Source organism: Rhopilema esculentum, chromosome 7 (genome assembly GCF_057945365.1).
Source record: "Rhopilema esculentum isolate cy_ngs chromosome 7, ASM5794536v1, whole genome shotgun sequence".
NCBI classification, from domain to species: domain Eukaryota; kingdom Metazoa; phylum Cnidaria; class Scyphozoa; order Rhizostomeae; family Rhizostomatidae; genus Rhopilema; species Rhopilema esculentum.
Genome location: NC_142821.1, coordinates 8976568 through 8990813, shown reverse-complemented (window position 1 = coordinate 8990813; position 14246 = coordinate 8976568). Strand labels below are relative to the sequence as shown.

The window sequence follows — 14246 nt, the reverse complement described above, 5'->3', positions numbered from 1 at the left end:
TTTTACGTTAACTATGTACATGGCTTTATGTTTAGCATGCCAACTAACGAAGATTTTAGTACGCCAAAAATGTTTTTATATGTTTGCACGCCGAACGCCGAAAGAACCTCTTACGCCGAAAAAACCTCTTTAGGAACGCCGAAGATCTTTGGGCCTAAGTACATGGAATGAACCCAGGGGATCATAGTCAATAAAAAGGAGGACTATTGACCAAAGTCCTCCTTTCTATTAACTATGCTTGGATGTAGCTGTGAGTAATACTCTGCTTTACTTTGAAACTCTACTTTAGTAGACTAAAAATGCTTTAAAGTCAATACATAGGGAAAGACATAGGCTTTGACGTTAAAGTCAATACATAGGGAAAGACATAGGCTTTGACGTTAAAGTCAATACATAGGGAAAGACATTGGCTTTGACGTTATCATACCTCAAGAGAAAAGCAATGAAAGAATTCGCCGTTCCGGGTTGATATCATCTATTCTGCATCTCGCTATCTACAGACATTTTCCAAAAATGGACGTCAGATTTGAAATCTTCATCTTGAAATTAGTTTATATTGAGAACTTCATGTTGTTTGGACCTTTCGGTCACTTTGTTTTGAATATTTAGATATTTCTTTAGATTTGACCGGAATTTGCTGCTGTAGCGAAAAAAATTTCACTAGAGCAACAAATTCCAATGGGATGTATCGGAAAAGCTAAATTTTGAAAATGGGGTAATTCGCTGTCTGGCGGCTTAAACAACATGAGATTTCGGCACAGACTTCCAATTCCATGATCTATTTTTGGAAAATGCGAAAAACAATTGGTCGGAACATAGAATAAGACTTCAATTGCCTTATAAGCATCTTAAATAAAAATACACCGTAAAATAAGCTTGGAAATGAGAACAAATTTATTATATTTACTTCTCTCCTTGATCCTACACCAGTCACCTTCTCCAGAGTGAGTATTTTGTGCCTCTTATGTCGGATTACCAGGCATGGGCTGATCAAAACCCGACAAGTTGACCATATTCTAATTTTCCCGCCCTTTCAATACGAGGCTCGTAAGCATTGCAGCGCAGCAGGGATGAATGCTTTCATTTAAAAGAGCGCGGGGGCTGCAGCCCCTAATTTTGCTAGATATTGGTCGATAAAATCCCCTGATGGTATGTGAAATAGAAATGAAACTGTTCTGCTGGTGAATTTTCTTTTCAGGAGCCTGACCCCCTAAGGAACCGCAACTTTGACGCTTATCAAAACAATACATCAATACTTAAAACGATTGCAAAAAAATCAACAAGGAACTTAGAACTCCTGCAGCCTCGATAGTTTTCAATACAAGGACTTCCGAGGCTGCCATTGAAGTAGCAACAATAATTTAATCTAATTAAATAATAATTCAATAATTTGAGTAAAAATCTACAACGATTGTCGTTTAGACTTTATATTTTTTCATTTAGAAAAAACACGTTAATAGCGATAACTGAAAACACATTTGTAAATATTTCATAGTTCACATTGTCATGTTCACTCGTGTCAAATTGCCATATTCTCAAGAAAAAACAAGGATGGCCTGGGGCAGGGAAGCCTGCACTCGAAGAGGGCAACGGGGGCAAAGCACAAAACAATTAAAGAACAAAGAAAAAAGGCAAAGCAATTATAAAACGAAAAAAGTGATCAATTTTACAAGGGCAATGGGGGCCACTGCTCCCACTGCCCTCTGGCGAAGGCACCGTTGCCTGGGGGGGGGGGGGGTTTGTTTCAAGCAAATTTGAGAATTTGGTCCTGTCAATGGATAAAATCCAACAATGCTAATTCACTTAAGACTGTTTCAAAGTTTAAGATGTATTTTTGCATTGTCAAACTAGAAAAGACTCGTTTATTCGAGTAAATCACAATCTTTTTCCAAATAAATGGTAAAAGATCAGAGATGAAGTAGTAGACGCTAATATTTTCTGCAGTTGTTTCCTTACAACAATACAATATTTCAAAATATTTTATATAAGTTTAGTTTGTCACGTGTCTAGGTTCAGATTAGAGTTATATACCACAAAATTATCTCCAGAAAAACTAAGTGGAACATGAATAAAACTTATAAGAAAAGATATTTCTATCTTGTTCAATGTTGGTAGCTGTAGAATACGTCTGTGTTCAAGTCTTTTCCAGTCTTCTAATAGCAACTCAGATTTGAGCAAAGAGTTTCTTTTTAAGACATCGATCAATAAATATTTATACACAAAAGAATAAAAGTAAAATGGTATTTCTTTTAGGAAACGCCTGGCTTCCAATCAACGCCTTTCCCCATAAAAGTGAAAATGAAAGCTTCACTGAAATAAACGCCACACACATTGATATTTAGATTCATGGCACATGGTTCCTGTACACATTGAATTCTACTGTCAGATACACCTGTGCTATTCAGTTGTTACGTAAAAGTCGTCGATTGATCTCTGGTTACAAGGCAGGGGGCAAATAAGTTGTGTTAAAGTTTCCTCCCTAACCCCCTAGTTTTCTCCCGAATAAATTAATATCTGGACGTATAAATATCGTTTTAACGAGAATAGCTTTATAGGCTAAAAATTAAATTGTCAAAACCAATCACCCTGGCTTATCTATCAAATATTATCCCTGGGCAATATGTTAAGTACAATATTTTAATTTGCTCATGAACACCTCCCTATAATAAACAAATCATAGACTCGCTAAAATTTTAAAAACCACAGTGTTTAATTAAGAAAAAAAAAATAATAAGAGATATTTTGATAAATAATTCTGAGATGCGTGGTTAGGTACATAGGAACAATAAGAATAAAATATAGAAGTAATAACAATTTAAATGGAAAAGTCCTTCAAACACTTGCGACGTTTTGAAACTTCTTCATTTTGTATAATTTCTGCTGTGTAATCTCAGACCTGTTGCGCAACATCTTGAGGTGGTGGTACCTCCATTGAAGCTTCGTTAAGGTCATCCGGTTGGAAGGCGATCTGAAATAAAAATTTCCATTTTAAGACAAAGCAAATTCAGTTGAACTTTCATTAGGGGCTCCCTGTAGGATCAAGTTACAAGACGATGTAGAGAGATTTCCAGTTCCTAGAGCTTTTTGGAAAAAGATGCGAGAGAAAATTTGATGTTTACAGGGTACTGCTATTGAAGGAAAATAAGCTATATAATGTTTGTAGGTTTCTGCTTCAAAAAAGAAATCCGTCAATGGATGTAATTGTAATACATCATGTGGAAAGACGTGAGGAAGACTGCATTCGATTTGGTTGGCCTATACCAAAATAAGGCAGGTCGAAATGAATTTTTAGAGCTCTTTCACGTCTCCCAGGCTGGAAATCTGATTGGTCAAGACAAAACAAAACCTCGATTAAGGGTCAGTCATACAAAAAGTTGAGTTTAAAGTCAACCAGCATTGATTTTGGATTTACGTAACAGATATGTGCAAGCTTGCCTTAAGAAATCTTTCTCGACACCAGTGGCCCTTAAGCCCTTAAGAAAGATTTGGGCCCTTAAGAAAGCTATGCTCAGGGACCCTTGTGCAATGATATATTTTCCAAAAAAATAACAAAACAAATATAAAATATAAAAAACAAGAAAAACACTTTGTGTGATCAAAAGATTGAAGGATCAACGAGGAACAAAACAATTTCAGATAGTAAATAAATCCGAAAGATTTTAATGATCCGGCAACCACTCAAAATCAATGGACATGCTTATCTACGGGCATTCGATCTCTATCGCCAATGTGTCGTTTAGCCAACTTGTATTTTTCGATGGAAAGAGCACGTCAAAAGAATAAAAATGGAGGAGCAAAAATCAATAAACTGAAATTTGATTTAGTGGTTGAGAATCTTTAATGTTTCCTGGTATAAAAAAGTAGGTATGCTGGAGGCCTGACACATTTTGATTTTATTGATGTTGAATTCAAAGCAGCTAACCTCAAAAGGACGGCTCACGCCAAGAAAAGCATTAAGTTTTCTGCTGAAATAGGCCAGTTGATAAGTGCCATGGTCTTCTGGAACGTCATCGAAAAGAATCATACAGCCATCATTTCCAGTTACATCTGCTCCAGACAACGACCATTCGTATGTATAGTAGTCAGTTGAATGGGCAAAATCCGTCTAGAAATTGAAATAGGAAGCAACATAAAATCTACTGAACAAATTATGCAAAACGTTTACTATGTGCAAATTACATGCCGACTCAAAATTCAATGTACGAATAACATCCTATCGTGATACCAAATAGAGAGATAATCATAAGAGACAATCGTATTAATCAGAGTGCTTCATATAAAATTCTAATTGTAGTGCTTAATTCATGACGACATTTTTCAAAATAAATCCTTATTCCAAAAGTTAGCCAATTTTCAAGATACCTACAGAAGACCGAAATAAAATGGCAGTTACTAGAAGGAATAAGTAGAAGCTGGGAGTTATCATCCAAATGCCCTTTTACTCAAGCCTGCCCCCTTGCCCCTTGGTCGTTCCGGCGTCCCGGGTAACAACAACTGCCATAGAAAGTTTTTTGGGGTATCTAAGCTTGGTTCATGTGAGCTGAGACGATAACCTTTCCTTTGCTTAAGCTAATGGTGACTTTTATTGAAATTCTTTACATAGGAAAAGTGCATTTTCAGAGAGAACCCTAGGCAAACAGTGTTCCATGGAATTTTCACCTGAGTTAGGTTACTGTGGTGGTCACCCGGTCAACAACTGTGAGGAAGGACAGTAAAAAAAACCAAAGTTAAACATCAAACTGCTATTTTGCTTTCACTGTTTTCTTAGGAAGCTTTCATACTTCAGGTTATGTTTTGAGAAAAAAAGAAACCTCGCTGGAATCTGGTGGTGTGAAGATGAGGGTGTAGTAAATGTGAGTATCCTAACTATGGCTCGAATCAAAAGTCTCGTCCACATTCTTCTGCGCGGTAGCCAAGTGTTCTAATCACATTGACCCTAGCCAGTTTTTCAACTAGGCTACTATGCCAAAAGAACTTGAAACAGAAAGACCTATTGAGAAATGCTTGGTGTAAGCAAATAATCTATCAATCTACCCTGAACAGGCCAATCCAGTCCCAGCTTGAAGTTTCGTAATCCTTTACATGGAAAATACAGACAGCATCCTGAAGGAGGTAAAAATATTTATTAAGTTTAAGCGATTAAATTTTCATCAAGATTGTCAGGCAAATTATCAGACAATAGTAAAAGGTCGATGTAAAATATTTGAGCCTCCTTGAGACCTTTGAATATAAATATATAAGGTTAAATGTAGCTTTTTGCATTTTTTGAAAAAGGACGCCAGCAAAAATGGTATGCTCAAATATATCTAGCATATTTATGAGTGGGAATCTATTGTTTCTGCTTTGAATATCAAACAATAGTGATTTAAACTGTACGACTGCTAATTACCTGACATTGAAGAGAAATAGAAGGCTTTTAAGAAACCTTACGAAAAAGAGTACTATTTGAGTCAAATGAAAGAAGAAAGAGAAGTTAGGTAAAAACGAACCTCCTCCGTAGTCCAAGGCTCGTGCTCCGAATCTAATGTAAACTTTAATACTGGTTCTGCTGTTTCCACGGCCTAAAAATTGTAACACGACAAAAAAAATAAAAACAATACGATAGTGGTGACCTACAGTATCTACCAAAGGTTGCTGAACACAAAAAGCATTTTGTTGTTCACGTTAGCAGTTTTCCTTACCTACAATGCCTGCCAAAAGTCTTGGAACACTGAAATCAATTTCCAAGGTCAAAACTAATCATCCCCCTCTCCCCCACGGAACAATGTTGGTTTACTATCAAACGGGTTAGGATTTTAGGAAGCACTTTCTTTTGCGCTTCTTTTATGATATTTCTCTAAATCATCAACATTGTTTTAGGGGGAAGGGGGCGGAAGTAGCAATTTTTTTCATAAAAGGGACGAAAGATATCAAATGCAGCGTAAATTGATGGGTGTTCCAAGTGCTTTTGGCAGGCATTGTACTTCAAACAATGGTGAATAACACGCCATAGAAATACGCTTTTAAAAAGTAACCTGTATTTTAGAAATTAAGATGGCGTGTGTATTTTCAACATTTTTTGAGGGGTTGGGGGGTGGGTTGGGGTAAGACGGCAACTCAGATATTCATACAGGAGTAGAGTGCAAATAGATAAATAATTGATTGAAACTGCCTGGGTGCTCTAAATACTTTTGGCAAACATTGTAGGCTATTTAAAAACTTTATACCGCAGAAATATTTGCAGCGATACAGCAACATAACGATTCTTACATATAAAAATTTTATATCATCTTTAAGCTAAAATATTACTACGGCTTTCCAACAAGAAACAGACAGTGTCTCTTGGAGCTATAGAAGCAGACATCCATACTTATAAACTTTGAACAGCAATGACTTAAACAGTTCAGATAACAGCAATTTAGTGTCAAATTCAAATTTAGTATCAGGCACGATTTCGTCTGATTTAAAAATCTATATTTCAGAATAGTGAAGATCACAATGAATCGGTCGGTTACAGCGTGTCCAATGCCGTATAGAGCGAGCTTCACTCGCACTGGTGTAAGAAACAGACGATTCTAAGTAGCTACACCGCAAATACTTCACATCAAATGAAGCATGACTTTTGTTCTTGTGATATGTGACATGGTAAATTCGCTTCATTATCTTTTTTTAATTGATTGTAGTCTGTAAAATTTCCAATAAACTGATGTTTTATTCAAAGAATATTTTCACATGTTTGTGGCTACATATCACGCAATCAGAAAAATTCTGAAAGAACAGGTATGTACAAAAGAATATTACCTCAAGTTTGATCGAGAATTCCGCTCTAACAGGCTTGTGATCTGAACTAGTGTATAAATCTAAAGACGTATATGAATAAAGTTGTACACAAGGATCCCCAGCTGGCTTCTCTTTCCAAAGAACTCTGTCACACCAGGCAGGCTTCCTTAACTTTTCGCTGCGAAAAAAGTAGCCAACCCATTTTCTAGATCAGAGAGATATGTTTGATGGTCTCATAAACATTTGCAATATCATCCACATCAAGTTATGATTATGATTTAAGCTTTTACAACTGACAACTAACAATAGCAAAAACGAGAAACCTTAACAACGACAATGCTATATTAAAAGACTATGCCTTGCAAACACCTTAGGTATAGGCATTAAGTGCAGGAGAGAAAATGTGCTTCGAAACAAGAACCATGAGAAATAGAAAACATAAAATCTGTTTTTGCTAGCATAGAAAACATAGAAAACATAGAATTTGTCGATATTCTCTAAAAGATCCCGATACTACAGCATAGAGTTCTGAAGTGTGACATCACAATATAATTATTTTTAGAATTTTCGAATTTTGACCACATAACATGAAAGAACTCCATAAAATACTCCCATATATGCAAAATCAGCTAAATTTATCATAAACCGGGTGAACTATGGCCAATAGAAGATTTGAAGTTTGCTAACGGATTACTGTTATTTTGGCTCAGTTCATAAAGTTACATGAACTGAGACCAAATTACATGGGGCCGAGCTTGTGATCATCTGGTCATATCTCAGCCAATTTGTAATACTTTTAACTGAATTGGGAGATTTAGGAGTATTTCATGACGCTAGGTTATAAGAAAAAATTTCAAAAATTCTAAAAATAGTTTTTTGTTACGTCATCACTTGACAACTCTATTAATAGAACGCAGACCTCTTTTAAACTTTTTTGAAGGTTTACTTTTTGAGGGAACTTTTTTGGCACTGTAAGGACATACTCTGATAATTTAGCACTAGCATTTGATTTGTACAAGGGCATAGCCAATAATCATTTGAACAAAAATCATCCTATACTATTTCAAAAGGGGTACTTTCTCTTTCCTCGTTTAGACTTTGACCACAAGAACAATCGCATTTTTTGAATATAAAGCATTTTTTTGAATAGACAAGAACAATGGCATGATTGTCTTCAGCTGATGTCACTGAAACAAGTTGATGTTATATGCTGGGGCCCCAAAATGAAATATATACAAAAAAAACTTTTTAAGCTTAGAATGGAAATAAATTTTGACTGGAAAACAATAAAAAGGTTCGAGTTTACACAATTAAGTATCATGCGAGAAGTGACAACAACAAGATGTTGGTGGTTCCTAGAACTGAATTTGTAGAGAAAATACGTTACCTCGTATCAAAGTTATTTGTCCCTAAGTCGTACTTGTAAGTCGGCGAGAAACTTATGGTACCTTCTTCAAAACCTTCAAAGCATTTGCCAGCCTTCTTGCTTTTAACAAGCTTGAAAGGAAAGATAGATATATTGAGATTGAAATGATTTCTCAAGAAAATTTAGTTTCATACTTTAATTTTGAGGGGACAGGTAGTGTGGGTTGGGATGAAAGACGTGGTGTTGGTTTGTGTAAATACTGGTCAATATATTCTACCCGGCTATGGGTGCCTGTAGTAACAATTGTGATCAGTATTTCAGATGCCTGTTCGCTGCTTGCTGAGTGGACAGAAACGTGACACCGAATTCTACTTTCGAGCCGAGAGCTGAGCTTAGATTCTTTCGCATAGAAGGCTAGCACGCTAGCTGCTGCGCCATCATAGCACCTATTAATACAGCGGTATTCTATTAACCAGGATATGCTTAGTATCTCTCAACTTCTGGTGAAATCAGAATGTAAAAATCCTACAAGGAAGTCACTTTAAAAACAAAAAAATGATTGACTGGATAAGCAAGAGGGTTTTCTTGGCTATATAAAAAAGGTTTTTTTGTTTTACTGCATTATGTTTGCGAATAGTTACCAAATCATATCAAATAACATTCAATTGTAGTTGACAAAAAAGTTGTCTTTTTAATATTTATACCAAAAAGGCGCATTGTAATTAAACATTTTCTAATGGCCCCAAAGAGCATAAATAGAAAGAATAAACGTAAGGTAGACAGTATGAAAAACATATATAACGGATTCAGCTGAATTCGTAGCAGAAATTTTCCAGCACCGCGGAACATTATCAACAATAAGAGGCGATTTTGCTTTTGAAGTTATAACATTTGGCCAAATTAAAGAGAGTCCATCAAGCAAAAAAAGTTTGGCATTACTTTACCAGGGTTTTTATTAATTTTTAAAGTAGAAGGCTCACATTTAAAAGTAGGCATTTATAAGTTTACTAAAATTTGTTCAGTCTTACTAAAATGAGGGTGAAAGTAGGCGGCGAAGGTTTGGTCAGTAAGCGGCGGACATTCGCCGGTTGTTGGCTCCTAATGAAATCACCCCTGTTTTACCCATCAAAACAAAATATGCGTAAAGGTTGTTAAAAGAAGTGGGCAGTATCAAAGTACACGTGATCAAATGTAGGCCTACAGAATTGTTATCAAAAGTAGGCATCATCGAAATAAACATTACAAAAAGTACACCTAGAGGCTCGGGAAGATTATTACGATACTAGTCATAACTTCGATTTGGTCATAACATACGTCACCTGGTCATAGCTTAGCAAGACTGGTACTTGGCTTTCTTTGACGTAATCTTTGACCACATCGATATCCAGTTCATCGATTCGGTAGTTTAAGTCACCAAAAAAGAAAACAAATCTGGAATAAAAAGGAAAAGGAACTTTAGCATAAGATTTTGAAAATAGAATATCGATTTCAAAACATCGAGGTACGGTCAAACTATCGAGCATTGCCATATGACATTCGTGTTTCACATAAAGCACAAAATTGTTTCCTAGTTTGGCCAAAATTGTCACAAGGTCAAATCAATCAAACTTTGTAACACAAACGTTTGACAATCATCAAACTTTTCGCACGATCTTATCTCATATGGGACAATGTTTTGCTTGATGTGGTCGGTCAATTCAAATCAATGTTGGGGAAATTAATACGGAGAGATACACTGCTCTGTGCACAGTGAATCGCAAAAATCAGGTCGCCAAGTTGTCAGACAGGTTTTGACCACGGCAATTTAATTAATGAAAAAAATGTTTTTCCTCCGTGCAATAATGTCATACAAGAAGGTTGAGTTTTGCCGCACTTTTAGGACGCTTTTCGGAGCGTGTGCTTTTTCTCTCGACAACATTTCAAATCACACTAACAACATTTGCTCAATAATACAGACTCTGTTTCCATGGCTTTACCTATTACCTGAGCTTTGGCCTCATAAGTACAGCCTAGTCCCATATCAAATCATTGCAATTTGGTCTCTGATCATAACTTTATGAACACAGTCAAAACAACAGCAAGCCGTTAGGAAATTTTAAACTTTCATTGGCCATAACTTTTAACATACTCTGATGACTTTGCATATTTAGAGGTAGTTCGTGATGTCTTTTCATGTTATGCGATGAAAGGAAAAAAAAGACTTATAGGTTTGCGTTATTAAAAGCATATGCAATTCGAAAAATATATTCCCATGACGTCACATTATATTTGGATAAACGTTTTTAACCTACGCTTCAAACTACTTATTTACATTACAACAACACTACATTACCAAGACGATACCATTAGGAGCAAAATTGCACGAATACCAAAATTCAGTTACATAGAAAACAAAAACAATGAAAACAGCCGGAGCAATATGTTAGAGATAAATGCACAAGGTGTAACTAAAAGTTAATCTTTTGGGGAAACTAGGGTATTTAAGGGGGGAGTTTGTCTTTATTCGGGCGTTATGATTCAAGAATGAATTTAATCGTTAAGTTCAAAATAAATGAGTTCACTTCCAAAAAATGTTAATCCCCTTAAAAAAGAGGCTGGAGAACATTTTTTCCTTAGGTTCCGAGCATGAAAAAGTTTGGAGCACCTCATTAAGACGAGCAAGAAGACTACGATTCTGTCCTCTATTAGAATGGCAATGCAGCAAGAAGTGTTCCGTATCTTCAATGTCATCATTTATTGGACACATTGGAAAGATGGACACATTGGATAGTGACTGTGCCATTGAAACTGTGTTTATATATGTGTTAGTTGAGTATGATTGGAAATTGATTAATGTTTCATCTCTGGTAGAACAAGGAGGACAGAGATTCGTTTTGTCTACTCTGATGAAGCCCTGGGTGCTGGGGCGAAATATTAGTATTCGTTAAATTTAATTTACTTTAAAAATTTATCTTATTACATTGGGTTCTAGTCGCCGTTTTGGTTTCTTCCTGAATTTTATCTTCGCATTTCTATTATACTCCTGGCAAGATTCACAGAATCCTGCGGACAGCCTATCATGTGGTTCTTCCTTCACACACAGAGATTCAAGCCCTGTGGTAAAACCTTCCATAGGTAAGTGGTAAACACTATCCCTTTACTTTCTAAGGTTCTCTACAGTTTTCAATAGTCTGCACAGTCAAGTGGCCGGTTTAATTATAAGCAAAAGCATATAGGGAATTTATTATGATCCTTGATATATCGGTACAGATTACGACAGCAAATGCATTACTTAACTATTAGCCAGCTGCAAGATAAGTACGCAAAAATGGTCGGCTACTGAATAATTTAAGTATTGTAAACACGGCGAAGCTTTTTTACTTAGCTAAATCTTAATTGACATTCAAAAGTGTTAGCAAACAATTTGTCTTGAGCGTAATCGCAAGAGCCTTACCACCTGCAAGGCAGTTATATCAGAAGGCAATCATAATTCTGTCTTCTTTTAGATACAGCAGATATCGTCTATTTAGCCATAAAGAGTACGTCTTAATCAATTGATATTTGAAGGTATATTTTAAACTGAACCAAAGAAAAAGATAAGATTAAACTTTCTATAAAAGCAGAAGAAACAAACATTTCACGAACACCACCTTCAATAATACCAAACGGAAGGATCAACGTGTAGTGCTTTTGACAGTAACTGGCCGGCGACAGATGCTCCTAGAGATGGTTTAGTATTACGTATTCTGAAAACGACAAGGCTCTTGTTAATATTAATGGTTCTTCTGCGGATTTTTACGCGTTCCAGTGTGAATCGGCAACAGTTTATGGCTTTTAGAATGTGGATGCGGTTCTATAAAAATATGCAGTCAATAGATATTTAATAAGGTTTGGAGTAGAACAACTGTTTTTTTCTTTAAAGGAGAGTGAGAACCAAAAAGCAATGTTTTGCCTTTCTCATATAGGCGGGTAATTAGCTGCTTTGTGCAACGACACGTTTTGCCATCGCAGCTGCGCCTTTTCATTGCACATTGCGACTTCATGCTGATTTTTGCACGGTTTTGCAGCTTTTGAATCCCCTTTAATAGGCCCCCAGTGATGGTCAGGTAAAAAATAGAGAAAGGGAGATTTTGAATTGATCAAATTCAAAGCCACTTACCGATGATCAAGCACTCGCGGTGTGCCACAGTCAGGAAAATAAATTCTTTTGATAATGCTGTTGTATTCCTGTAAAATAACAAATTTTGACTGAGATAACCAAATAATGAACACTATCAGTTCATTACAACATTTGGCAATAAGTGTAATGTCATTTAGCGGGACCTTGTGATAAGCCCACGTATCAATGTGAAAAGTATAGCCTTTGTGTGACTGTCTCTAAAAGGCCTGTCATGAAAGGTTTACATCATTTTCCGAGTGAGAAAATCCAGCATTTTTAAGGATAAATTGTCGCAAACATTATCGACCTTTGTTTAGCTAATAATGAATACTAGTAGAGGACGAACAAGGTCGGTTCATTAAACATTCAAAGATTGTTTTGTTATTTTGAAGTTTGATCAATTTGGGTTACACCCTACCTGATTTCTATAATCTGCATATTCATCACCTGCAGTCAGGTGTGCATTGACAAAGCAAAAACTTTCACCATATAAATCTACTCTAACAGCTACACCGCCTTTGGAACCCTATGAAGAAAATTGTAAGGAAACACGAAAGAATGCATACAGTTACAAGTATGTGGATTTTAGAAATTTTTCTGCTGGAATCGTTAGATAATCTTTTTGCTAGAAACTTAACTTTCCATACTTTAAAATCACTAACATTTAAAGCAAAAATATTCAATAAAGATGCTGTTATACTGTTACACTGTTAAAACACTAAATTCCTTTAGGAAGAGCCTTTGCAGTTATTCTGCAACACCGAGTTTCATGCAGAATATGGTGGTTGTCAGAAAAGCTGCCGTTTTGCAAGCAGCCATATGGCAGAAATATAGTTAGCGAAAGACAAAGACAAAAGATGCCATCATGCCAAACCTTTGATTGAAAACAAACATTATAAAATTATAAATATCAAGCAATAAAAAGTACAATAAAAGCATGCTTGACACGTGTGTTATTGTCTGAAACTTGCTACTGTGCCGTGCACCGCAAAAGGTTTCTTATTCATGTGCATAACTTTTGCAAATAGTGAATCAGATGTTTTTTGTGCCGTGCCTCACTTATATGTTAAAATCCAAACTAAAATGTTTACCTATTCACCTTACAAGACACCTTTGTGAAATATTTTCCGTTTACTTTGGTCATTACCCGACGTTTATACTCTGAGGACTAACAGTACTAAGTAGGCTAAGCTTCCACTTTTATATATGCTATCTTCATACATTTCCTTTTAACTATACTCTGCTCCTAGTTTGGAAGGCCAAAGCATTGATAACATCAAACTAGCGAACTCTACAATGCTTTTATATGCCAGTAAAAAGAAAAAAAATCAAATGAACCTAACCTATTTTAATAGTACCAAAAGAAATTTGTAAACTCCTTACACTTACCAACAAGCCCCATAATGCTGTTCTTACAAAACTTGTTCGCCTATTTCGTATGAAAGGCAGGTGCTTTGAGTTAACAGCAATAATCAACAACATGCCAATCATACGAATTTTCTCGATCTAAAATAAAAGAAAACTAGGTGCTTCAAATGACCATTAAACACAGTTTTAAGTAAGTGCTAAAGAAACAAGATGATAATGCTTTTGAAGACATGATTATGACATAAAATTTGCGACAGGAAAACACATACCATTACAATTCCATGACATCTAAGAAAAGCAAGAAGTCTTTGGGTCCATGGATCAATTCTTACATAATAATCCAAAAGTAGGGACTGAGGATCATAAGGAACTTCTTGCAACCTAAAACAATACATTGCTGGTCAGTAATAGTGCCGTGTACAGTTGTATAGAGGCAAAACTTGAGGCAAAGGCCCACAGCAAAGCAGGGGCGGATACAGAATAAAAGTTGACGGTCGCACATTAACACTGCCCAGCAGGCGGTCTAGGGGGCCTCCCTTATGGTCAAGGGCGGAGCCATGATGGGGGCCCAGCCCCCCCAGAACCAGAGCAATTAGGATTGGGGCCCTGAAACGT

The 14246-nt window shown here is 36.1% G+C and overlaps 1 protein-coding gene across 3 annotated transcripts in view; it reads right to left on the bottom strand.

Moving 5' to 3' along the window:
* LOC135683670 (phosphatidylinositol 4,5-bisphosphate 5-phosphatase A) overlaps nt 1–14246 on the bottom strand; it is a 40854-nt gene that overhangs the window by 22911 nt on the left and 3697 nt on the right. Inside the window, exons 3-13 of one of the 3 annotated variants that reach the window (XM_089109360.1) lie at nt 13901–14012; nt 13653–13769; nt 12682–12789; nt 12264–12331; nt 9445–9556; nt 8147–8256; nt 6781–6964; nt 5490–5561; nt 5035–5103; nt 3923–4105; nt 908–2968 (exon numbers count right to left, since the gene is read on the bottom strand). In XM_089109360.1, the coding sequence (XP_088965486.1) occupies nt 2891–2968; nt 3923–4105; nt 5035–5103; nt 5490–5561; nt 6781–6964; nt 8147–8256; nt 9445–9556; nt 12264–12331; nt 12682–12789; nt 13653–13769; nt 13901–14012 (1213 nt within the window). In that variant the 3' untranslated portion in view covers nt 908–2890. Of the gene's footprint in view, nt 1–907; nt 2969–3922; nt 4106–5034; nt 5104–5489; nt 5562–6780; nt 6965–8146; nt 8257–9444; nt 9557–12263; nt 12332–12681; nt 12790–13652; nt 13770–13900; nt 14013–14246 lie in introns of those variants that run through there. The other 2 variants (XM_065198988.2, XM_065198989.2) reach the window with 2 other exon arrangements.